Source organism: Sceloporus undulatus, chromosome 4 (assembly GCF_019175285.1).
Source record: "Sceloporus undulatus isolate JIND9_A2432 ecotype Alabama chromosome 4, SceUnd_v1.1, whole genome shotgun sequence".
Taxonomy (NCBI): domain Eukaryota; kingdom Metazoa; phylum Chordata; class Lepidosauria; order Squamata; family Phrynosomatidae; genus Sceloporus; species Sceloporus undulatus.
The window spans coordinates 31,882,412-31,907,750 of NC_056525.1; the positions used below are offsets into that span (position 1 = coordinate 31,882,412).

At 42.0% G+C, this 25,339-nt stretch overlaps 1 protein-coding gene across 2 annotated transcripts in view; it reads right to left on the bottom strand.

The window, feature by feature from the left end:
* Positions 1-14,604: 14,604 nt before the first annotated feature.
* KCNS1 (potassium voltage-gated channel modifier subfamily S member 1) overlaps positions 14,605-25,339 on the bottom strand; it is a 44,002-nt gene continuing 33,267 nt past the window's right edge. Inside the window, exons 3-4 of one of the 2 annotated variants that reach the window (XR_006103820.1) lie at positions 23,422-24,230; positions 14,605-14,645 (exon numbers count right to left, since the gene is read on the bottom strand). Coding sequence is in view for 1 of the 2 variants with exons in the window: in XM_042466326.1 (XP_042322260.1) it covers positions 23,796-24,230 (435 nt within the window). In the remaining variant the exon portion in view is untranslated. Of the gene's footprint in view, positions 14,646-22,096; positions 24,231-25,339 lie in introns of those variants that run through there. The other variant, XM_042466326.1, reaches the window with a different exon arrangement.

The following is a 25,339-nucleotide window of genomic DNA, read 5'->3' on the forward strand; positions in this document are numbered from 1 at the left end:
GGACACAAAATGGTAACAACAGGACAGAAGCAACTATTACAGTCTTGAAGCATTAAAAAGATACCTTCTTCTACCAGCTATTACATACCAGGAGCTAAGTGGATTCCTTATAACTGATGGCTGAAGAAAACCACGCTGTAAACCTGCTGCAGCTTTAAATCAACTTTCCTCACTTCTGTGTCATCCAAATATTATAGTTTACAAAACCCATTATGTCCAGCCAGTAAGGCCAATCCCTTCATTGTTATGCTCCTTGTTTCAGTGTTTGGCGATGCTATTGATATTGTCATTTCATGTAGCCATCTTCCCAAAGTCTGTTGTTTGGTTCTACCAGTGGAAGGCAACAATACCCATGACAGGATCAATATCTGGAGGGCCACATGTTCCTCCATCCTTGATTTAAAACTTAGATAAAGGACAGATGAACATCTGGCCCTCCAGATGTTGTACATTTGCAATTAACATCACTTCTAGACAGGAGGGTCAAAAGAGTACAAGAAGGAGAGTTTGAGCCCAAGCAAGCACTTAAACTTCCCATCCCTTCCATAGATAGTTTTAAAGGACAATTCAGGGAGAATGGACCTCTCAACAATTATTAGTTGCAAAGTGGAATAAAATTTCCATGTTTAGAGGTAGCAGATCACTTAATACTAAAGAGTGGGCAACAGCAAAGGTGGGCTCTTGTCTTCACTTCTTTTGGAGTTTCTGTGGCACAGCAATAAGGTCCTGGGAATACAACATGCTAAAAAGCAACTCCAAGTTCCCATTTCTACACAAACATTAAAGGTACAGGAGCTCATTCCAGTTTCCACTCTGGCAATACTAATTGCTCCTGCTATTGAAATTTCATTCAGCTGTTTTGTGAGTCCATTTAGAATGTGCCATTATCATCATCAACATCATTATCATTTTTTTTTAAAAAAAAAATCTACTTCACAATTTTTGACACATAACACCATCATGGGAAAAGCACATGCTTTATTGGCAACAAATTAATCCCTGTCTCCATCATATCTCTTCCATTATTCTGAATAAATGCTCATATTTTTTCCACCAGCCTTTCTAAAAACAGTTCCAAGGGAATTGTTTAACTTTTCTGTAAATTCTCCTGGGAAATTTTTGACAACACAGATTAGAACCGTTTACAGGGCCCTGGCAGCAAGGGCAGGGAAATAAGAGTCATCAACTTCTCAACCTGGCTCTGTGCTCATGTTTATCACAGAAGCATGGAGAGTCAAAACCTGCAGGTGAAATTTTTGTATGGTGGGAGGCACCAAAATGCTATTTTTTTAATGGGGCAGTTACTTAAAGATGGTCAAAACAAAGAGAGCCCAGGTGGATGGGTGAAAAAGGTGAGTGCACTGGAAGCACAAGCCTGAGAGTAAAATAAGAAAGAATGAAAACTCTGTACAATTTTCAAAACTAACTGATCCCTTTGTAAACCCCGCTTTATAAACTTCCTAAAGTGAACATCTCTTGCTTTGCATTCCCTTGGCTAATGCTTATAGCCCATGACTTTTGCAAACTTTGGCTACATGTCAGTTGAATAGTGTAAATCTCAGTATGTGGAGTTACACTTCAATTGTTCTGTGGAGCCTTTCTGCTGAATGGCAATTTTGTGCAACCAAGTGATCAACTGTACAATGCACAATTCCACTTCCACAACCTTGAACTGAATGCATGGGGGTGGGAATGTATTTTTAAGAACTGAATGTGGAAACGGATATCCAGCTAATCAACAAGATTTCTGGGTTAGAAGACATTAATAGATTTTAAAAATAGAATAACCCATAACAGACATTGTACATTTGAGTGTGGATGAACAGAAAGATGTGTAGACTAGCATTCTGTATTGTACAGCATTATGGTTCTGCAACTACTTTGTACAGTATTCAGTAACATTATGTATTCATGATTATGACACAACTTTATTTCCATGATCATGAATACCTTGCCCTTCCTCCATCTTAACAGTCAGCAGTCACACTGAGCAATAGAAGTCTGTTCAGCTGGCGATTGGAGTGTAGGAGGATAGCATTCCAGCCTCCTCTCATTAGCCAACAAGGCTGTGACAATCAGAAGCAGGACCCCTCTTGCAATTCCTCATACCACATTCCCTCCCTGGTGGTGGTGAGGGCTAGAAACATCCTCCTCCTGTGCCCCAGTAACCAGATGAACTAACTTCCAATAGTTGGCTGTTAAGGTAGGCATGGGGGCTCAGGGCACCAGACATTAGTTATATGTTCATCACTGTGTAGGCAATGTATGATCTTGGCAAAGATTTATAAATGATTTGATTTATAAAGTATGAATGTGTTTGATGTATTGTTATAATTATATTGAAACTCTGGGCAAAATTAATAAATATTTGTTTGAAAGGTTTTACTGTGTCTGAAGACAGACATTCTACATTGGACAAAAATGTCTAATGCTTCTATAGGAGAATGGATTCCTTTGCAAATTCTTGAGGTCACTGCAAATCAACAAGTGACTTGAAGGCGCGCACACACACATGCACGTATGTGCAAACACAGACACAAAAGGTACAAATAGGATTCCCATCTTCATCTTCTCCTCTTTCTTTCCCCTTTCCCTTATTGCTGATGCTGCTGGACTGCCCAGGGGTAATCCTGTCTAGCTACTATCTTACTGGTGCCTGCTCTTGTGCCTTTAATAGAAGTTTCATTTGCAAATATTTCCCAATACTAGAGCAAACATCTATATCTTGAAAAGCTTTGCCTGATTTTTCTGCTGGTCAAATGACTGCTTTAAAGACTAGGAATAGGCCAGATTGCTTCCTCTCTGGACCCTTGGCAATTCTACATAGGGTATTAGATTTTTTAATATAATTGAGAACAGAGCATCTTTGCTAGGAGTGATGTAACACACAGAAGGCCAGAGGTTCAGTCCTAAATATCTCATGTTGAAAAGGGGTTAAAGTGAGAAAAGACCTGTGCGTACTAAACTAGACTGACAATCTGTCAAAGACAATGGAATAAAGATTCTTATGTTTCTCCAGAATTATATAACCCATTTACATTCAAAAGACTGCTTGGCTCCACAAACAAGCACATTTAATAGAAGGAGATAGATTTGGCCCATGAATTGAATAACTTTCTATTATTAGCAAAAATAATAGGGTTATTTAACTGGCTAAAATTAAATCATGGTCAGCTGCTCCAGTATTTTTCTGTTGCTGCTTTTAAATTAAGCATTTCTATTTTTAGGTCAAAACAGTTCCCACAGGCTTGAACTGAATGTAATTGGTTAAGTTACTTCTTGAACAGCATGGTTCTGAGAACCACAAGTAATGAGTAATTTTTCTCCACCCTTCCAGTAGTTGAAAGCTGCACAATGTTTTTCATAGAAATCCCAAATGCATGGGTGTTCTAATTCAGTGACATAAAGCCATTTGTAGCTACTAAACAACCAAAAGATATTCTACAGTCTTTGGCAAAGCCTGGCTATGTTGGGGATGATGATGATGATGATGATGATGATGATGATGATGATGATGGTCATCATCATCATCATCATCATCATTTATATCCCACCTTTTCCCCAGGATTAGGACTCAAGGCAGCTCACAAAATAAAACAATTACAATATAATAGTACATGCTCTGGTAATCGCTCGTCTTGATGTCTGTAATGCACTCTACATGGGGCTACCCTTGTATCAAGTTTGGAAGCTTCAATTAGTGCAAAATGCGGCAGCCAGGTCGGTCACTAGTTCTTCGAGACTTGACCATATAACACCTCTTGAAAGAGCTACACTGGCTCCCAATTAGCTTCTGGGCACAGTACAAGGTGTTGGTTATTACCTTTAAAGCCCTACATGGCTTGAGTCCGGGTTACTTATGGGAACGCATCTCCCTATACAATCCACCCCACACTCTTAGAACAAGTGGGAAGAACCTGTTGGAGATACCAGCATCCTAACATGTTTCTACTTCCCAAAAGGCATTCAGTATAGCTGCCCCTAGACTATGGAATGGACTCCCAGAGGAGACCCGCCTTGTCATATCCTTGGAAAATTTCAAGAAGGCGCATACCCTCCTGACCTCCTATGAAGACCACTAGTATGGAATGAGAACAGCTGACCCTGTGATTGATTGATGTTTTATATTTTTATGTTTTATGTTCTTATGTTTTTATATTTTTAGCTGTGGTTTTAATTGTGCAGTAACTAATGCTGCAATATTGTAAGTGTAATTTTAACTCTATGATCCCGCCTCAATCCATTGGGAGAGGCGGGAAGATAGAAATAAAAATTATTATTATTATAATTAAAACATTTTAAAATATTTAAAGCAATATTAAACTATAGTGGATACTTCCTATCTGCAGGGATTTGGTCCACCTCCCTGTCCCCAACCCATGGATGGCAAAAAAAAAATAAAAAATAAAAAAAAAATGCAGATGGCTGTGGCCCATATTATTCAGTGGAGGCGACGTGTGCACATATGTGTCAGTGCATCCTTGTAAATGCACCACCATTGAATAATATGGTGTGTGGCGATCCGCAGATGGTCAGATCCATGGATCATCAGCCTGCTGATATGAAGGGTCACTGTACTATCCCTATTAAAACAATTAAAATACAATTAAAACCATACAACTGAAAACAATGCAGCACCCTCTAGAAGCCTTTCCTTTTAAAGCCATAAGGTCTAAAATCCTGCCTAAATTTAGAATCATAGAATCTTAGGCGCTTTACAGACCGCCCAAAAGGGCGGTCTGAAAAGCGCCTTCATTTGCTGCGTGGAGGAGCCTCAGTGGCCAAATTGCGTGGCTCCTCTGCACAGCAAAAAGAAGCTGCAAAATGCAGCTTCTTCTTGCGGTGTGCTAATGATGCCGCAAGGCACCAATGGCGCACTTGCAGTATCATTAGCGCTGCGTGATGTGTGGACGCTAGGCATCCGTGATGTTAAGATGGCGGCACCCATGTAGAACGGCATGTACTAGGGTGCCCGGCACGTACTAGGGTGTCCATGTGGAAGGGGCCATAGAATCATTGAGTTGGAAGAGACCACAAGGGCCATCCAGTCCAACTCCCCTGCCATGCAGGAACTCTCAATCAAAGCATCCCCAACAGATGGCCATCCAGCCTCTGCTCAAAGACCTCCAAGGAAGGAGACTCCACTACACTTCGAGGGAGTGCGTTCCACTGTCGAACAGCCCTTACTGTCAGGAAGTTCTTCCTAATGTTGAGGTGGAATTTCTTTTCCTATAGCTTGCATCCATTGCTCCGGGTTCTAGTCTCAGGAGCAGCAGAAAACAAGTCTGCTCCCTCCTCAGTATGACATCCCTTCAAGTATTTAAACAGGGTTATCATATCGCCTCTTAACCTTCTCTTCTCCAGGCTAAACATCCCCAGCTCCCTAAGTCGTTCCTCATAGGGCATGGTTTCCAGACCCTTCACCATTTTAGTCACCCTCCTTTGGACATGCTCCAGTTTCTCAATGTCCTTTTTGAATTGTGGTGCCCAGAACTGGATACAATATTCCAGGTGGGGCCTGGCCAAAGCAGAATAGAGTGACACTATTACTTCCCTTGATCTAGATACTATACTTTTACTGATGCAGCCTAAAATTGCATTGGCCTTGTTAGCTGCCACATCGCACTGTTGACTCATGTTCAACTTGTGGTCTACTTGGACTCCCAGATCCCTTTCACATGTTGTCTCCTTAAGCCAGGTGTCCCCCATCCTATATCTGTGCATTTCATTTTTGCCCTAAGTGCAGTACTTTACATTTCTCCCTGTTGAAATTCATTTTGTTAGCTGTGGCCCAACTTTCTAGTTTATAAAAAAATGCCTGCCAATGGAAGGTACAGCAAGGAGGGAGGTTATTCTAGTTTTCCCATGGAGGGAGTTTCAAAGGGCAGGGGCAGCCATTGAGAAGGCCTTCTCTTGTATTCCTACCAATCGAACCTCTAAAGGATAGTGGGACTGGAAGAAGGACCTCTCCTGTAGATCTCAGGATCTGGGCAGACTCCTATGGGAAGATATGGCCTGTCAGATAGTCAGAACCCAAAGTATATAGGACTTTGTAGGTCATAATCAGCATTTTTAATTATGCCAAACAGTGATGCTGTTGGAGAGTAGAAGTGTATTATCCCTGGAACCATTCCTAGTTAACACTGGGGATGAAACTGGAGCACTGGGAAGGGTATCCTTCTCTTCTTTGCCTGACACATTTTCAGTCAACCTAGAATTTATCAAGAGAACCAAAGAACTTCTGACTACAGGCATACACTTTAAGTGTAAGTGCACAGTCAGGGAATACTTGTATTCAGTTGGCTGACTAAAATGTCACAGAAAGATAGCAAACCTTTGAAATCTCCAGAGCATTTCATCAGGCTGGATGCTAAGTGAACTGCAAGGAAGGAACAGAAACATTTAGGTTGATGTTAGAACCACAAAGTCTTCTTTCAGTCACAGACTTTAAATGAAGTGTGGGAGGAGACGGAAGATTCATAGTTTAGACTTTACTAGGTGATATGGAGATTTCATTTGCTTGACATTTAGTGTAGTATAATCTATTTAAAGTCTGCTTCAGCTTCATTTTTAAACCAGATTATTTTTTATCCTCCCTCTCTTCCCACCATTTTCTTTATCATCCAGCCAGTGAAAAAGTTCTAAAGAACAAAAAAGCTTGCTCATTCTGGATTTAATAATTCAAGAGCTTTCTTCAGTGATGAAGATACCAGTGGTGAGGGATCATAAGCTACATCAACTAGGTCTTAGAACAGAATAACAGAATCATAGAATTGGAAGGAACCAAAAGAGCCATCTGATCCAACCCCCTGACATGAATGGATATACAACTAAAGCATTCCTGAAAGATGCCCATCCAACCTTTATTGGGCTCGGTCTCCAAAGAAGGAAAGCCCCCAACCACCAAGGCAATCTATTCTACAGTTGAATAGCTTTTACAGTTAAAAAAAGTTCTTCCTAATGTTAATGGGAAATTTCTTTTCTCATAATTTGAGTCCATTGGTTTGTGTTCTAGTCACTGGAGCAGCAGAAAACAAGGTTGCTCTATCTTCTATATGGTATCCCTTCAGATATTTAAAGTTAGTAACCTCTCAGGCGTCTCTTCTCCAATACACTTAGCTCCCTAAATCATTCCTCATAAGGATTGGCTTCCAGACCTATGAACATCTGGGTTGCTCTTCTCTGGACACGTTCTAGCTTGTTGCTATCCTTCTTGAGCTGTGACCAGTATTCCAGAATAGAGTGACACTATTACTTCCCTTGATCTGGATCAAATGTTCATGTTGATGGAACCCAGATTTTCATGGGCTTCATATTCATACTGTTGTCTCATGTTTAGCTTGTGGTCTACTAAGACCCCTAGATTTTTTTTTTGCCTGTACAACTTTCCAGCCAGATGTTGCCCATCCTATATTTATGCATTTCATATTTTCTGTCTCGATGTAGTACCTTACATTTATTCCTGTTGAAATTCAATAATCCATCCAAGCCATTTAGAATTCTGTCCTTGTCCTCTGGGGTATTTGCTACCCTCCCTCCAATTTTATGTTATCTGCAAATTTGATAGCCATGCTTTCTACTCCATCATCTAAGTAATTTATAAAGATATTAAAAAGCATTGGGACCAGGACAGAACCCTGAGGTATCTCACTTGTCACCTCCTTTTTGAACAATATAATAATATTCTTTCATATAAGGACCTGGTGGGATTTTGCAGTGTTGCTATTTGATTGGTAAAAGCCCAAGGATGATCACAGATGTTTATGTCTGTATGGTATAAGAATATATAATTTATGAAAAAAATGATCTCATTTTAATTAAGGACAAGTTAAGCCAGATGCATTTTATTTAAGTTGGTACCCTTTTAGTCAACACAGATATTAAGAGTTCCAGATAAATATAAAGTAGAATGACTAAAATACATGTAATGTGAAATGGTAGGATTAATGAGGAAATTTTGGTTGTTTTATTTTGTTATTTACTCTATTATTATAGAGTTAAAACTGACATGAAAGTGGGAGGTTTGATCAAAACCCAGCTTTACACAATCCTTTCCCCCCTCTATTCTCCTTTATAGAATTAATTGTTGAGTGGAGAGGTAACTGGTGAAGTCATTGTTATTTTTGTATGATATGATGTTTTAATTTAATAAATAAACTTATTTTTTAAAAGTTTTTTCATTCTTTTATGGCCTTTTGTCTCTTTCTGCTTGACTGGATCCTACCTTTTCCCACATACTAACATGGTTTTCTATACTTATTGAGGGTAGATGCAAAAAACAACAAGAAAACACACTCTATTGTGGATCACTTTGATCTTTAATAAAATATATCATATGTCTCCCATGCATAAATATAAAATTATTGTCATACATGCTTTTGATTAGCTGTTTGCATAACAGTTTCCCTTAGCATATGTAACTTGCATTTAATATCAGGAACAATTTGCTACCAGAATATATTGAGGAGTGAAAGCCTACTCCCATATTCAAGTATCTGTAGCAAACTATTACAACAACAAGCAAGGTCTGTACCACGAATGAACTCATCTACTTAAGAATGGAAGACAATGAGCTTGAGGTTGGTTAATGGATAACATTTCATGTTCATCATTGGATTTCTCTGAGAGCTAGCATGGAGTGTTATCTTATGTATTGCGCTTTAGTGTATTGAGCTTCAGATGACTGAAATTGAGCAGTTTTCAGAAATGTTTAGTCAAAAGCTAATGGCAGGAAGAATGGCTTAATATATGTGCTTAGATTATTTAAGGGTCTAGATTACTATATTGAAAAAGTATATTTGGTGTTTCTCTTCACACAGGAATAGCAATTTGACCATACATTAAACAAAGCCTGGATTTAAAAGCTTCCAATGCCATGTAACACAGAGACTAAACAAACTTAGACCCAAGTTACTGACTCATCATGTTGCTCTGAAAGCATTCACAGTTATTTTTGAAGACTTGGAACATCAAGTGCCAAACTAGATGTTATGTGAAATATGTCTTTGAATTTAACATCCTTTTAAAAAAAAAGTAACAGTAGCTTCTTGAGAGAGGGATGACCATTATCAAGTCTGAAATAGGCAAGAAAGAGGTGTCTGACCCTTCCCTATAGTCCTGAAGAAAGTTGTTTATCTGAAGCTGCTATTTGTATTTGGAAGAAAACTCTCATTAGCTTTGGAGGAGAAATGTTCACCACGAGGCTGATCATTATCAGATTCCCCAAAACTACTGTGGTTTAAATGCAAAACTTCTTTTATCTTTCTATCTAGTTTGATCCTTATCTCATGCTTCACAGAAGTGGTTTCCAATGTTGGTTCTTTCAGAAGTTTAGGACTTCCATTCCCAGAAAAATTTCCATTGATCATGCTGGCAGGGGCTTTTGAGAGCTGAAGTCCAGAACACCTGAAGAACCAAAAGGTGAGAACTATGGCTTTAAGATCAGTTCACACACAAACATTCATCATTATGTATGGCTGCAGTGACAAGCAATGACTCGTGTGTTTGGAACAGCAATTAGCAGCTATTACAGGTTATTCAAACAGAACCTTTGTAACACTTCACAACCACATGGAGAAACTCAGGGAACACTAAAGAGAAGAGGGTGCTTTTGCTTGTTTTGTCATTTTTAAAAAAAAAAATGTATTTGTCCTTTCTGTCGAGGAGCTCAGAGTATGTGGCTTGTTGAAGGACACAGTTCACATTAGTCAGCTGAGAGTCCTTGAGATACACAACTAGAAATCATTTAGTTAAGTGATGCATACACCTGTGATTTGGGTTCACTTTCTCATTCCCACTTTACACGCGGGGTACCATATTAACAAAATGAAGGAACAGACTGCAGGGAGATTTTTCACTGCCAGCCCTACCATTAGATGGAGTGAAGCAGGAAGCCAATGCTGATTAATGGGAGAGATGGAGGGAGTTGAAGTATCAAAAATATAGCTATGTGTACCACGCATTTTGCTTTGTTCCCTAAGCTACCCTGCTGCCCTCAAAAGCATTGGAGGATACCTGTCTTGTTGGTGGAATATGAACTGTTAGTCTGGTCTGTTTCTGTTCCTGGAATGGTGGGGTGCCATCCACACACACACACACACACACACACACACACACACACCAAATGTCAGAAGGCAGCCAGCATGTTTTGATTTTGAAACTCTTCCCTTCAGACACATTTTTCTTGAGCTCTTTCTCTGGCATGAATTTGAAATGCATTGGAGTCCATTTGTTTGACATTCTTTTCCAAACTCTGCCTAGGATCGTCACCGCTTAACTAGCACTGGCTTTCTGTCACCTCAAAGAAATGTTTCCCAGCCCTGCTTTTAAACTTCAGTGAGATCATTTAGTGGAAATGCCAAGGACTGAAACTGTCACTTTCTGAATGCAAAACATGTGCTCTTCTCTCTCCTTCAAGGATGTTTTATGTAAATCATTTTTGGTAGATATGTCTGGTTGTGTTGGTAAGATCCAGATAATAACCTAAGGAGATACATAACAGCAAACAGGCAATTTTACACATAAGTGATTAATGGTATATTTTTGGAGGTCTGTGGACCTATGACTCAGAGGTGAGGTGGAAGGAGCATGAGAGAACCAAACATATGGGATGAGTCAAAATCTGGTTCTCATAGCTTCTTGTCTGCCAGAATTAGTAAATTGTTGCATGCCTCTTCCACTCTCAGATTAGAAATCCCAGACCTATCTATAAAACAATCTTAGAAATTTAAAATCCCTCCTTTTCTTTAGGACACTGAGCTTAAGCTGCTGGGGAACTGTGAACTGTTTTAGCAGATCTAAGTCTAATAAACACTCGATGGCTCATCCACTGAAGAGTGGCTAAAAAATCATTTTCATCATGTTCCATGGCTACAGACAAAGTTGGTAAATGAACAACTGGTCAAGTGCTTTGCTGTGGAAAAGAGCTTCTTTAATGAAAGGGGCCTTTTGAACAAAGTGTATTTACTCAGAGTATGTACTCTACTCGGTGAGTATCTCTATGATTGGTGCAATAACTGCTTTTAAAACTGCAAAAAGAAGCAACTCCTAAATCCAATTACTTTGTTGCTAAAAATCCTTCTGCCCACAAAAATAAATAAACAAACAAATAAAAATCCAGCAGGGGAACATAGCTGGGACCACCATCTTGCACAGTCAATGTATTTTGTAGGTCAACATTTTTCATTCATTCTGTGTTTGCTTATTTCCAATCCAAAATAAACAGGCTAAGGACATACGTTGTCCTCTCTGTCCATATTAGACAAGAGTTTGGAAAAGCTATTTTTTGAACTACAACTCACAGTGTTCCCCAGCCAATATGGTTACTGTCTACACTGGCTGGGAGAGTCTAGGGATCTATGTCCAAAAGAGTAAGTTTTCATGAGATTGTAGCCATAGAGATTAAATCTCCTACACATAAAATGAGGAACTGAAACATTTTATCATCATGAAGACAAATGAAGGTTACAGCTCTGAGTGTTCACCGTGTTTTGTTCCAGTTCAGTTTCTTTGGTTTGGGATGGCCCTGGGATCATTAGCTCTATCATCAGTGTTGCATCTTAATACAGTTTTTGGCAACTCAGCCCAAGTTCCTTTTGGCTTTTCTTAGAACTCATGGAAGCAGATGCATTTATTGCTAGCACAAGATGACTGCTGATGTAGACAGGGAGATACTGATTGGAATCCATTATGATTCCCTGCCTCTACTTTTAAATTACATCTTTGAATTGTCTCCTGGGTAGTTGAAAGCACACCTAAAGGCATGCCTATGACTAGGTCTCACATGTGTAGCTGATCAAACTGGATGGATCAATCAGGAAAGGACATCACGGATGAAAAAGGCAGAGGTACCAAATTATGGAATCTCTTACTTGAAAACCATCTCAAAGGAGAGAAGAGGCAATCCATCAATGCCACATAATGTTCCTTTGTGTGCCACATTAAGATAGGCAGGCTTCAGGAAGACCATCCCTTGTCTACAGGATTCTAGACCATGGTTGCCATTTTTGACTAAGACTACCTCTTTGAACTTCTGTGGTTCTAAGCATGTCCACATGACCAGAACGGGACCGCATGCTATCCTAAATGTTCTCCAATCAGTGGCATTGTGTTCACAAATGCTGAAGAATGGAGATACAGGCTGTCAGAGCATGGCCCTTCTCAGAATTGGGGGAAATGGCCACCATATCCCATTGCTAGAACCCACTGCCACCCCAACATGTTAGTATTGGTGGGTAAAGATCTGCAAGTGGGGAGCTTGCACATTTCCCCTGTAATCTAGAATGTTGAACAGTGGAGACATAGCAAATAGGGAATAGCTAGTGAGAAAGTGTTCGCACTTCCTTCACTGTGTGGGGGCTTGAATAGAGGCTAAGGCTACTAATGGCTCCTAGTGCACATGGCTATTTGGTACCTGGGCACCGAAGAATAGGAAAATGCTTCCAACATGTTTGATGTTGGGACTGGCAATCATTTTCTTTCTAGTGTGCCAGAGATTGGTATTGTTTTACTTTCCTTGAAACTTGCCAGGGAACAGCACTTGATAGCTTCTGGATCAGCACCAGTCCCTGGATCTCCACTTTGAGTAGCAATGATACAGCAGCCCAAAGGCTGGTGCTTTTGTTTAGGGAAGAACAATGTGTTTTAATTTTTTTTTTTTTTTTTTTTTGGTAAGCCTCCTTGAGTCCCAATTTCTGGGGAAAGGATGGACAGTAATGAATAAACAACAACAGCTACCTCCCTTTCGCACCACTGAACAAAAGTGTGAAGTAATGGTAAAATGCATGCCATTTATACTGTCCATAGTTTATCCAAGAAACTGAATTCATGTCAATTCACTTGTCTGGATTTATGGAACTCAGTATAATTCAGCAAATGCCTGATTTTAGTCATCTGCTGCCAAAAGAAAGTAAGATTAAACCAACTTTTTTCCAGGTTACAAAAGCATCTTTGCCTGGTTGCCTGGAAACAATTATTAATTTCTCTGGGAAACAAGGCAAGTGGGGGAGACTGATAAAGTATAAACCTCTTCCCTACCATGGATCTCTGTCACAGAACTGAAACGGACAGCATGTGATTATAATTAAATCACTCTCTTCATTATTCCCAGTCACATTCATAGCCATTTACTTTTTGATGCTGAAAGGCAATTGATTCTATCTAGTGAGCTTGCAAGTAGTTTGCTTACAATCAGCACTAGGGAGAACTCTGATGATAAGGAAGGAAAGTGTAGATGCTTTTAAGGAGAAACGTTGAGGAGCATGGGGAAAAAAAACTGAGAGGTGACATGATAGCCATCCTGAAATATTTGAAGAAATGTCATGTAGAAGATGGAGCGAGCTTGTTCTCTGCTGCATCAGAGACTACAATGAGAACTAATGGAGTCAAATTCCAAGGAGATTTGAACTAAACACTGGGAAGAACCTCTTTACTAGCTGTTTGACAGTGGAATGGGCTGTCTTGGAGGGTGAGGACTCTACCTCTTTTGGAGGACTATATATAGAGGATGGATCAGCATCTTTCAGAAGTGCTGCAATTGTAGATTCCTGCATGTAGATTCCTTCCCAACTGTAACACTGTTCAGTTCTATAATATGCCCTAAGGCAATGAGGGTAACAACTGAACACAATGCAAGAGATCTGTAAGGAGCATCTTCCACTTAAAGAAAACAGATACTAGGTCCCTGAATTGGATCATGGTGTGCTTAACAAAAAAAAAAAGCCCACTATTCTCCTATATATAACTAGAACAGTCTGATAAAAACTGTACAGTTGTATCAGATTATCAAAGTGAACTGATGCTACTTGACTAATTACAATCACTCCAAAAACCTTCATTGTCTTACCATCTTGAGTATCGTTTGGCAAACAGAGTCTGCATCCTCACTGCAGAAATAATGCAGTTCAAAACCACTTAAACTGCAATGACTCAATGCTAATGAATTCTGGGATTTATAGTTTGTTGTGCCACCACAGCTCTCTGACAGAGAAGGCTAAATGTGTCACAAAACTACAGTTTCTAGAATTCCACAGCACTGAGCCATAGCAATTAATGTGGTGTCAAACTGCATTATTTCTGCAGTGCAGATGCAGCCAAGGTGAGCACTCTAGCTAGGAGCACTTTCACACTACATAATTATAGAACTACAGTTCCATTTTAACTGTCATGGTTCAGTCCTATGGAAACTTGAGATGTGTGGTTTAGGAAGGGATATTTGGAATTCTCACCTAGAGAGCTCTAGTGCCTGACCAAACTACAAACCCTAATATTCCACAGGATGCAGCTCTAATAGTGGAAAAGTGGAATCATAATGCTATAGCTGTATAATATGAAAACACTCTGGATCAGGGATGGGAATCATACAGTTCTTTGGGAGCTGTTAGACTGCAAGTCCCAGCAGTACTACCAATGGTACGGAATGCTGGGAGTTGAAATTTAGTAATATCTGGAAAGCCACACCATTTCCACTTTTGTTCTAGATGCTTTATTCCACATCTGCCCCCCCCCCCCCAAGATGCACACTGGAAGTACAACATGGGTAATAAAAATCATGCTCATAGAAATTTTTCCATGTGGAAGCAACATACAGAAATGGGAGGGGCATGCTTGGAAGAATTCTGTATTGCCTCCAACAAAAGTAAGGATTCCTAAAAAGAAAAAAAAAAGAGCAGATTAATAGCCTGCCATTAAAAATGGCCTCCTGAAAGCATTGCATAGTGATTTTTCTGCCTTTATAAACAAAAACAGCCAAAGGCTCTAGTAAACCATGATAATACAGATATAACTCACCCTGGCTCATAGATGTACTTTGGGCCAACGATAATAAAAAGAACCCCCCTTTCATTTCTCTGGCCAAGAGGCTTGGCTCCCTTCTGTCAGAAGGAGCAGAAAAACCAAGACAAAAACTATGACAGTGAATAGCTAAGATATTTCTCTCCCCTCCCATTGATTCTGAGTAATCTACAAATTACAGTATTTGTATATTTCCCTCGAGAGTCAGATAGAGAAAACCTCAAGGGAACATTTATCAGTACAGTGACATGTAAACAATACTGCTCTTTCTGTTCTAGTGGGGTACATTTTGGATAGCTTTATTGGGGAAGCACAGAAACATGTTTCTTGGCCAAATGTCTTTCCCAAACTGAGAAGAGGTCTGCCTTCTCAGTTAGGGATTAAGAGGGCAGTTTATGGTTAGACAACACTGAAATAAAGTCCCATCAGCTGTTTAGTAAAGTAGGAGACACACTATTAGTCATTCACAGACTGTTTGGTTGTGTTGAATCAGCACTCCCAAGGGTGCTTGTGGAATGTTTTACTTTCTGTCGCCTAGAGGATGCCTGCAGCTCCGCAGTCTGTTAATCCCATAATAGTTATTTTTCATTAGCATTACATGGCTATGCCAGCAGAAATATCCCCACACATTTGGCACAAAGGGAAATGCCACTGAATAAATGTTTACCTGGCAAAACACTTAAAGGGAAACAGCTCAAAGCCAGCTAGTGCATTTGGTAAGCAGGAAAGTACCATTAGAAAGGTTGAAAAGGTTCCTACTTATGTCTATCACTAATAAGAGCTATTCTGGCTTAGACCAAAGGCTTCCACAGTGGCTAACTAGGTCTATGAGGGCAATAACAAATTCCTACATTTTAGCTACCTTTGCACTGCTAGCAGAAGCAGTCTGAATGGTGGCATTGAATTGTAAGCTGTGCATATCGTAGAGCAGTTATATTCTCAAGTTGGATCTAGATACAGGCCTGATGGGCTGACAAAAGCGCAGTGGGACCACACTGCCACCATTCACACCAAGGCCATGGCAACTGCACAAGGCTGGCCCCGGCCTGGGCTGCCACCGCAGTTTTGAACTGGGCCAGCAAAACGAGTGGTATTTTACCATTCCTTTTTGGCCCGGTTCTTTTCCGACAGCATGGTTTCCCACTGTGTTTGGGGCATACATAATCTAAATGCTACACTATGAATGCAGTGGAAAACTGTGTCATTTGGCCTGTCTGTTTCGGGCCTTAGTCATGCTTAGACTAGACTGACTGAAATCAAAGGGACTCAAGTGAGTCATGACTAATAACTTCTGTTTTCTTCTAAGCATGGCTATGTCTGGACCCAAGATCACTGTTCCATCACATGATGAGGTGGGTCTATAATTTTTGACTCATATCTCCAACATTCTGCCCCAATTTGGACACATGCTGCTAGCCATCACTTGCCTCATAGCATTTATTACCATCTCTACAGATAATGTCTAGAGTGAGCCAGACATTCCAAGTAAGCATTCAGCCAAGTAAACTCTTGGAGGCTTTCCCCTTCTACCCGCCCGCCCCCCCTTTTTTTTAGAGGGGCAGAATTCATGAGCTGGGGCCTTTTCATTGAAATAAAAGTGGGTTCCCTCTTTACTGGAACAGCAAATCATGGCACTACTCTGATGAGAACATATATGAGCTAGGGCTCTATGTTCTATAATAATCAGTTCTGATCAAATCATGAACAGGATCATTACAAACATGATATTAAGGCTCTAATTTCAGGGAAAGATGCATCACTTTCAGAAAGCTCAACATCTTTCACACATTCTCTTCTTGATAAATAGGCAGGGGAAGCTGAAAAGCTTAGATATGGTCTTTGTCTGCATGGGCCAAAAGGCCTGTTACTCTCCCACCCACTCCCTCTTGCTCATTCTGGCATCATCCTATTTGCACAAACATCAGTTCGGGTGTGAGCAGTCTGGATGATGTATGGTACATTCCACACCAGAACCAGGCTATACCAGCCTTAAAATGGTGTAAAAATATATCTTTTCCTCGAGATCTTCTGGGAAGATCCACAGACTTCCTTTCTCATATCATGGCAATTGTCTACATAGATGTCCAGCTTGGCCAGCCAGTGCATCTACTGACACCACAGGTCACTTATTTTGAAGTCAGAACTAGGGCCCCAAGCATATGACTATTGCTGGGGGCCTCATTCTGAATTCAGAGGGGACCAATCTGTGGTGGATGTGCTGGGCAGCTCAATGAGATGCTCATGCAGATAACCAGCATGGTGCAGGAATGAAGCCCAAGGTAATGGGGACAAGCTGGCAAGATGCAGGTCTAGTATACCCCTGGAGTATCCTGGTCAGTGCAGACAAGGCCTACATCATCAGTGGAATTGTATCCATTCCAAAAGGGATCAATTGAGCTGGAGTTGTTCATAATTTCTGAGTCCAGCCCAGCTGTAGCTTGTCCCAAACAAAATTGCAATACAGACCTGCTGGTTCACTCAGATAAGGAGCCCCAAAATCGACCAAAAGAAATCAATATAGGAAATGTCAAGTATATAAGTTACCCATATTTGAGGGACTGCATACACTCACATAATGTCACTAGGTCCAAAAAAACCACTCAGCTCTGTGACCTAACATCATGATAAATCAAGTTGGCTGATAATGTTGGTCTCCCATTTGTGGAACTCCTTATTCTCAGAACTCCACACTTTCTTTTGTGTCCTTTAGACCTTAAAGCAGGGGTCGGCAACCTCCGGCCCACGGGCCGGATGCGGCCCGCTGAGGCCTTTTCACCGGCCCCGGCGCGGTTCTGATTGCCGCCCCACTTCTGCGCCGCTCCGGGCGCCATTTTGTTTTTTAAAATAGCGGCCAAAGTCTCACGTGACCTTTCCCCTCACGGAGCACGACGGGAAAGGCCGCACGAGACTTCACCGCCAGTTTAAAAAACAAAACGGCGGCGGGCCTCAAGGAGGCCCGTTGCGGTCACCAGGCCCCTCCAACAGGGCTTCGGCGGCGGCAGCGGGCCTCTAGGAGGCCTGGTGCGATCTCCAGAGCCCTGTTGGAGGGCCCCAGCGGCGGCAGCGGGCCTCTAGGAGGCTCGTTGCAGTCACCGGACCCCTCCAACAGGGCTCCGGCGGTGGCAGCAGGCCTCTACGAGGCCCAGTGCGATCTCTGGAGCCCTGTTGGAGGGCCCCGGCATCGGCAGCGGGCCTCTAGGAGGCCCATTGCAGTCCCCGGGCCCCTCTAACAGGACTCCAGCGGCGGCAGCAGGTCTCTAGGAGGCCCGGTACGATCTCCGGAGCCCTGTTGGATGGCCCCGGCGGCGGCAGGGAGCCTCTAGGACTTTTTTGCCGGCCTCAGGTCCCGTCAGAGGCTGGCAAAAAAGCCGCCGGCGGCTGTCAGCGCTGGAGGCCTCCTCCTAGCCCCCGGAGGGTGCCAAGGAGCGCCCCCGGCATGCGGCTCCGTCCCCGGTGAGTGAAAGCTCCATCCTTGGCACACGGCCCCGCCCCCGGAGGGTGGAAGCTCCCCCCCGGCTTCGGCCCCCCAGTTGTCTGAGGGACAGCAACCTGGCCCCCAGCTCAAAAAGGTTGCCTACCCCACCTTAAAGTCTTTAAAGGGTTTCTATCACACTTTTGATTGGTTGTATTGCTGGCCTGCTATCTACTGTTTTGAATCCGATATTGTTTTTATTATATAGTCCAATTTAATCTTATTTCATTTACATTTGTTTCAATTCGAGAAGCTTGCCTTAAAACGGACATGGTTACCATACAACCTGTCAGATACTGTTGGTCTGAAAGTCTCAGTAGCCCTATCCTCCATACCCAATGGTAAGGAATGCTGGGACTTGCATTCTAACAAAGATGGGGTGCCATATGATTTCTACTCCTGCCTAAAAGATGAGTTAGAAATATATTAAATAAATAGATAACAAATGTCTCTCCAAATCAGCACCATTTAAACTACCAATATTCTACTTTTTAAAAGTAAACAAGATGAAGACATTGGTTAAAAAAAAATTTAAAGGCGGGTTATAGACTGCCCATTTGGGGCGGCCTGCACCCGCCCCTTTCCCCGTGTATCGGGGCCTCAGCGGCAAGCAGCAGCCGCTGAGGCCCCGATCCGCCGCTTTTCAGGCTGCAGGGAAGCGGCAGCCGTGAAAGGGGTGTCCCGGGGCTTCAAGCCCCAAGGACACCCCGCGGCGGCGGGGAGAAGGAGAAAGGGGCCGCTGGCCCCTTTCTCTTTTAGTCTGCTGGGCGCAGCCATCTGAAGCTGGCCCAGCGGACTAAACCGGAAGGAGCTCCGAAACAGAGCTCCTTCCTGCTCCGTGTTCAGGGCGCACTAAGCGCCTGGCGGGAGCAAGGACGTCCCGTCCACGCCGCCCCGTCTAGAGGCAGCGCGGCTGTGACATCCTCATGGGGCGGCTGTTGGAAGGGCGCCCGCTGTTTAGTGCGTGACGAGCACGCACTAGGGTTAGGGCGGTGCGGAAGCACTGCCCTTTTTTAACCCTAGTGCGTGCTCGTCACGCACTAAAGTGCCCGTCTGTAACCGGCCAATGTTTGGCTTCTTGGAGTGATTGCAATTACATCCCCATTATTTCTCTGATCAGACAAGGTTGATAGATCACCAAAGAATCCTATTCACAATAGAGAGTTAGCATTCAGCAGTTTTCCATCCTAATCAATGCTCCTCTGCTCTGGAACATTTAGTCAGTTATTTCTGAAACTCATACAGTCATAGAATCTTAAAGTTGGAAGGGACCACGACAGCCATCTAATCCAACCCCCTGCCATGCAGGAATACATAGTACACAGCACTTCCAAAAATGCTCATCCAACCTCTGCTTAAAGACTTCAAAAGATGGGAAGTCCACTACTGTCTGAGGCAGTCTATTGTACTGTTGAATAGCTCTCACAGTAAAAAATAATAATAAAAAAATCTTCCTAAAGTTTCAGTGGCATCTTTCTCTCTTTTTGTTTGTAATGTGCTGCTAATGATGACATGATCCTATCTGTGTGCAAAATGGCATATATTGCTCCTTATGATCCATGGTGAGAAAATAAACAATTAGTTGTATTTGCAAGCGTCATAGACAGATGTTTGTATTTGCAAGCGTCATAGACAGCTGTTCACTCAGGTAAAGAACTTCTAGTATGACCAAAGCATCTCCAATTATCAGGTAAATGAATGTGAAACATGAAAACATTTTCAAGGATACTTGTGCATATTTCTGTCTTCTCTACATACTAGGAGTTGTGTAGAAAGATCACCTGCAGTAAGAGCAGGCAGAGGTGGGAAACTGTTACACTCTGGATGTCGTAAGTCCAAGTCACAATGAGCCCATTGTGAAGAATTATGGGAGTTGTAGCCCCCCCCCCCAAATAAAAAAATCTAGCAGGAAGCACCTCTGATAAATTCAAATGTTAGAGCATTTGTTACTACTGTTTTAGAAACAGGACAAAAAAGGTAACAGGAATGGGGAAGTTATGACTCTCCATGTGAAGTCCCATCTCTCATCATCCCCAATGGCTGGTCTTGATGGCTGAAGATGATGGTAGTTGGAATCCATTATCCTAAGGACAATATGCTCTTCAAGACTTGCAATAAGATGAAGAATGACCACTACCATACAGAGTCTCCATATAATTAGCAGTAGCTGTTAGGTACCAAAAACATGCATTCTGTCCTCCATGTGATGGTAATTAAAAGAGCTAGATGCATTCAAAACCCAGGACACAAAGGCATGATACATACCACCCTGAAAGAGCAGGCTGGAGGCGTCCATTTTAATTCCAGAGGGACACCGCAGCAGCCAAACCACACGGCGTCCCTCCACAGTAAAAAGAACCTAGAAAATACAGGTTCTTTTTAAGGCATCCAGCACATGTCACAAGTGTGCCATTGGCACATCAGTGACATAAGTGATATGCAGCGACGTCCATAGCTGCACTTCGCTTGTCATCATGGTGGCGCCCTGTGAATGGGATGCTGCCATGATGTCGCCACCATTACACGCTAGGGTTCAGGAGCGTGCAGTTACTGCGCTCTCCCAAACCCTAACATCAGCGGTGGCACGCCACTTTTGGCCCATCTATACCAGGCCAAAGATATGCAGCTGGTGTGCAGGGGTATAGTAGATCTGAATCATAGAAACATAGAAGTCGAAGGCTTTCATGGCCAGCATCCATAGTTTTTTGTGGGATTTTCAGGCTATGTGGTCATGTTCTAGAAGAGTTTATTCCTGATGTTTCACCAACATCTGTGGCTGGCATCTTCAGAGAATGCAGACCTAGAAAAGAGTGGGTATATATATATATATACTGTGTGATCCTGTATCCCTCCTCCTTACACAAGGTAACACAGTATGTATGTGTGTGTGTATGTGCGCGCGCGCGCGCACACACACACACACACACACACTTTTCTAGGTCAGCATTCTCTGATGCTGGTGAAACATCAGGAATAAACTCTTCTAGAACATGGCCACATGACCCCCAAAAAACCACAAAAAACTATAGAAACAGAGTTGGTAGAAACCACAAAAGCCATCCAATTCAACTCCTTGCTATGTAGGAAGACACAATGAAAGCACTCCCAACGGATGGCCATCTAGACTCCATTTAAAAACCTCCAAAGAAGAAGATTCCATGACTGTCTGAGGCAGCACATTCCACTGTCAAACAGCTCTCACCATCAGAAAGTTCTTCCTAATATTTAGGTGGACTCTCTTTTCCTGTAGTTTGAGACCACTGCTGTGCCCTAATCTCTGGAGCAGCAGAAAAGCTTGCTCCATCTTCAATATGGCATCCTTTCAAATATTTAAACATTGCTGTCATGTCACCACTTAACCTTCTCTTCTCCAGGCTAAACATTCCCAGCTCCTTAAGTCACTCCTCACTCTAGCTTGTCAATGTCCTTCTTGAATTGTGGTGACCAGAACTACACACAATATCCCAGGTGAGGTCTGACCAAAGCAGAATAAACTAAACATTATCCTCCTATTGATGAAGCCTAGAACTGCATTGGCTTTCTTAACGGATGTATCACATTGGTGACTCATATTCAGCCTATAGTTCATTAAGACTCCTAGATCCCTTTCGTATGTATTGGCATCAAGCCAGTTGTCATCCACCCTGAATCTCTGCATTTCATTTTTACTGCCCAAGTGTGGTATCCTACATTTTTCCCTGTTGAAATTCCTTTTGTTAGTTTTGGCCCAGCTGTCTAATCTGTTAAGGTCATTTTGAATTATGATCCTGTCCTCTGGGGTATTAGCTACCTGTCCTAATTTAGTGTCATCTACAAATTTTATAAGCATGCCCTCTTGAGCATATGTTGCCACTGTTTTAGGGATATGACAGAAAATATAACAGAAATGCAGAACATGTAGCCCTCCACATGTGGCCCATTTCCCATTATCCCCAACTGCTGATCTTGATGTCTGAGGATGCTGGTAGTTGGAATCTATTATCCTGAGGACATGTTCTCCAAATCTTACAATAAGTTCAAGAATAATCATTATCATACAGTCTCTCCATATATTTACCAGTAGCTGTCAGGAACAAGAAACACGGACTCTCTCACCACGTGACAGTAATCAAAAGAGCCAGTTGCATTCAAGCTCAAAAATCAGGACAAAAGGACATGCAATTGGTGTGTAGGAGTGTACTAGCCCTGAATGTGGAAGCTCAATTTAGCCTTCCTGGATACTGACAGACCTAATCCTCTACAAATTTGTTTGAACTCCCTTTAAAGCTTTCTAAGCCAATGGATATTACCACATCTTGTGGCAGTAAATTACATGAATTAATTATGTGTTGTTTGAAGTACTGCTTTATACCCGCACTCAACCTACTGTCAATACATTTCATTGGGGGGTGGTTTTTAGTACCAATATCAAGAGAGAAATAAGTAAATATATGTTTCCCAATCACATTCTCTATACCTTGCACAGGTTTTTGTTCTGTTTTGTTGTTGTTGTTTTTAAATAAAACAATCCATTTCATTCCAATCATTGAGAGATGTGGGTTGGTGGTGGTAGAAACCTTATAATAAGGAACTTCATATCTATGACCCCTTCCCTCCCTTAGTGATTGTAACATGTGCTCCAGCCCTCATCCACTCAAGCATCACAACACACACACATCTTTGTCCATTTTTCTTCATCAGCTCTGAAACTAACTATTTAGACTCTTTCTAGGCTATGTCAAGTTACTGCTATCCTGCATGGGTCTCTTTCAGACAAACATTTATAAGGCAAGTCAGGAGATTCCTTCCTCTATAAATCTCCACTCTGTGGAAGTCATAAACAACAATTTGTTACAGCACTAAGGATAATCTTCAGAACCAATGTCCAGTCTCTTTGGCAACAGATGAAAATCAATAATAAATCATGGTGTAGAAACAAGTTGAAAAAGAAATAAACAGAGCATCAGCATTTTGGTAAATAGTGGAAGAGCATTTCAACTTCTTGATGGACAGTGGAGCAATATTTGGTTGGAGTGAATTGCAGAATATTGTCCAAGAGAATGCGTGGTAATTACTAGAGAGAGGTGACAGGTGAAAGGCCATATGGCTGCATAATCTACCTATTAGATTCTGGTCTTGAATTTACATTCCAAACTTTGACACTTGTCTACAAGTCATACCTGAGGGAAGCTAGTAGTGTCTTCCCTGAGTAGGGAATAGACATCATTAGAAAGTGCTTGTAATGGAGAAGCTACCCTCTCTTACAGTCTGTACCAAGAAATATAGTATTCTGGGCTTCTGGAGCCAAGTGTTCATGGTGGATAAAGGAATAGGGTAGTCACAGTGTGCATGTCCAGGTGGAATACTGGAAGTCCAAATGCATAAGGTCAATGGGTATGCTATACTGGCTCAGAGCAGGAGGTTACCATACTATTGTTACTGGAACAGGTCACTGGCAACAAATGGAGTCTCTGTCAGCAGAGGTAATGCTCTTGCTACCATCTCATTAGTGACTTGCCTTCTAAGACCAGAATAGACCCCGTCTTCAATCCACTCAATGAACTGGAAGGATGTTTCTGGTGAGGTCATCATCTCTCTGGTAGATTTCACTTAAAATCTCAGACTCTTGACTTGGGTAATTCTCAGAGTCTTCCGGTTCCTTTTTGCCACTATTCCGCACAGCAGCCTCAAGGGCCTTCTGCCTGCGGTAGAAGTGGGAGAATTTGTTGAAGATGATAGTAATAGGTAGTGCCACCACCAAAATCCCACCGAGGATGCAACCAGAAGCTGCCAACTTGCCAGCAACAGTTACTGGTACAACATCTCCATAGCCTACAGTCGTCATGCTAACTGTTCCCCACCACCAGCAGGCTGGGATGGTGTCAAAGCCAACATCTTCCTCCTTTTCTGCAGTGTAGGCCACTCCAGAGAAAACAGATACCCCAACAGCCAAGTACAGCAGAAGAATTCCCACTTCTCTGTAGCTGTGCTGAAAAGAAAAACAGAGAAATATCATGGATGTGGACAATAAAGCCTCAGGACCAATCACTTTAATATGAAAGAAAGTGAGTCCCAGCTTAGCTTTTTTACGCCATGAGTGATCTGATTAGCTCCCTTCCTATTTGCAACAGTGGCATTCCTGATTATATTATGTGGAAAGGCAGTTGGCAAATCCAATATACCAGAGCTTTAAAATGTTATTTTTTGGAATTACAACTCCCAACCATACTTGAAATAGGGGGGAGTTCTGGGAATCTTCATCCAAAAACAGTAATGTTTCTCAACCATGCATGAATCCACTTAAAAGGTCTTGCCTTTGGACACATTTCAAATCAAATTCTGAATCTGCTATGGTAACAGGAACACAGGAAGCTGCCTTAGGCAAGTGAGGTGATTGGTCCATCTTGCTCAGTACTGTGAGCACCAGCACTCCCCAATGTGGAGCCTTCCAAATGAATCATACTATAAGTCCCATCATTCCCAGCCAGTGTGACCAGTGATGGCAGCTGGATGGAGAGGCGGGGTAAAAAAAATAAAAGTATTATTATTATTATTATTATTATTATTATTATTATTATTATTATTATTATTATTATTAAATGGAAGGCATTTTGCTGGTGAAAGCTGCTCAGCACTACTGCTCCAATGCGGAAGTACAAAGGGACACAGAAGTGGTGCTTAACCCTTCTTGTGCTCACCAATTCTCCTCTGCACTCCCCCCCCCCTCCACCAATTTGTGATAGCTTTTCTTCTGCCTGGGTCAGTGCTTGTAGCCTCAGAGCTCAGCTGGGATGAAAAACAAATTGACCAAAATGGCCAAAAGAGCATTTGAGGGGGAAAATCAGCAGGCTGGGTAAGGACTGAATTGTCTTCTCACCAATTTTGGATTCCACATATGCCTTCTTGTGTGACTCTGCCCTTAGGCTCTCCACTAGTGTATGTTTGGGGAAAAAATATTATTTCTTTGAGGATTTGCAGAGTAAATCATTCATAGTAGAGTCCATGCAAGTCACTGCTGAGCAGTTCCTGATGAGAGAACTACATTTTAATGCCACAGCCATCCCTCCTGCTTTGAGCACTGAAGAGCTTATAATGCAG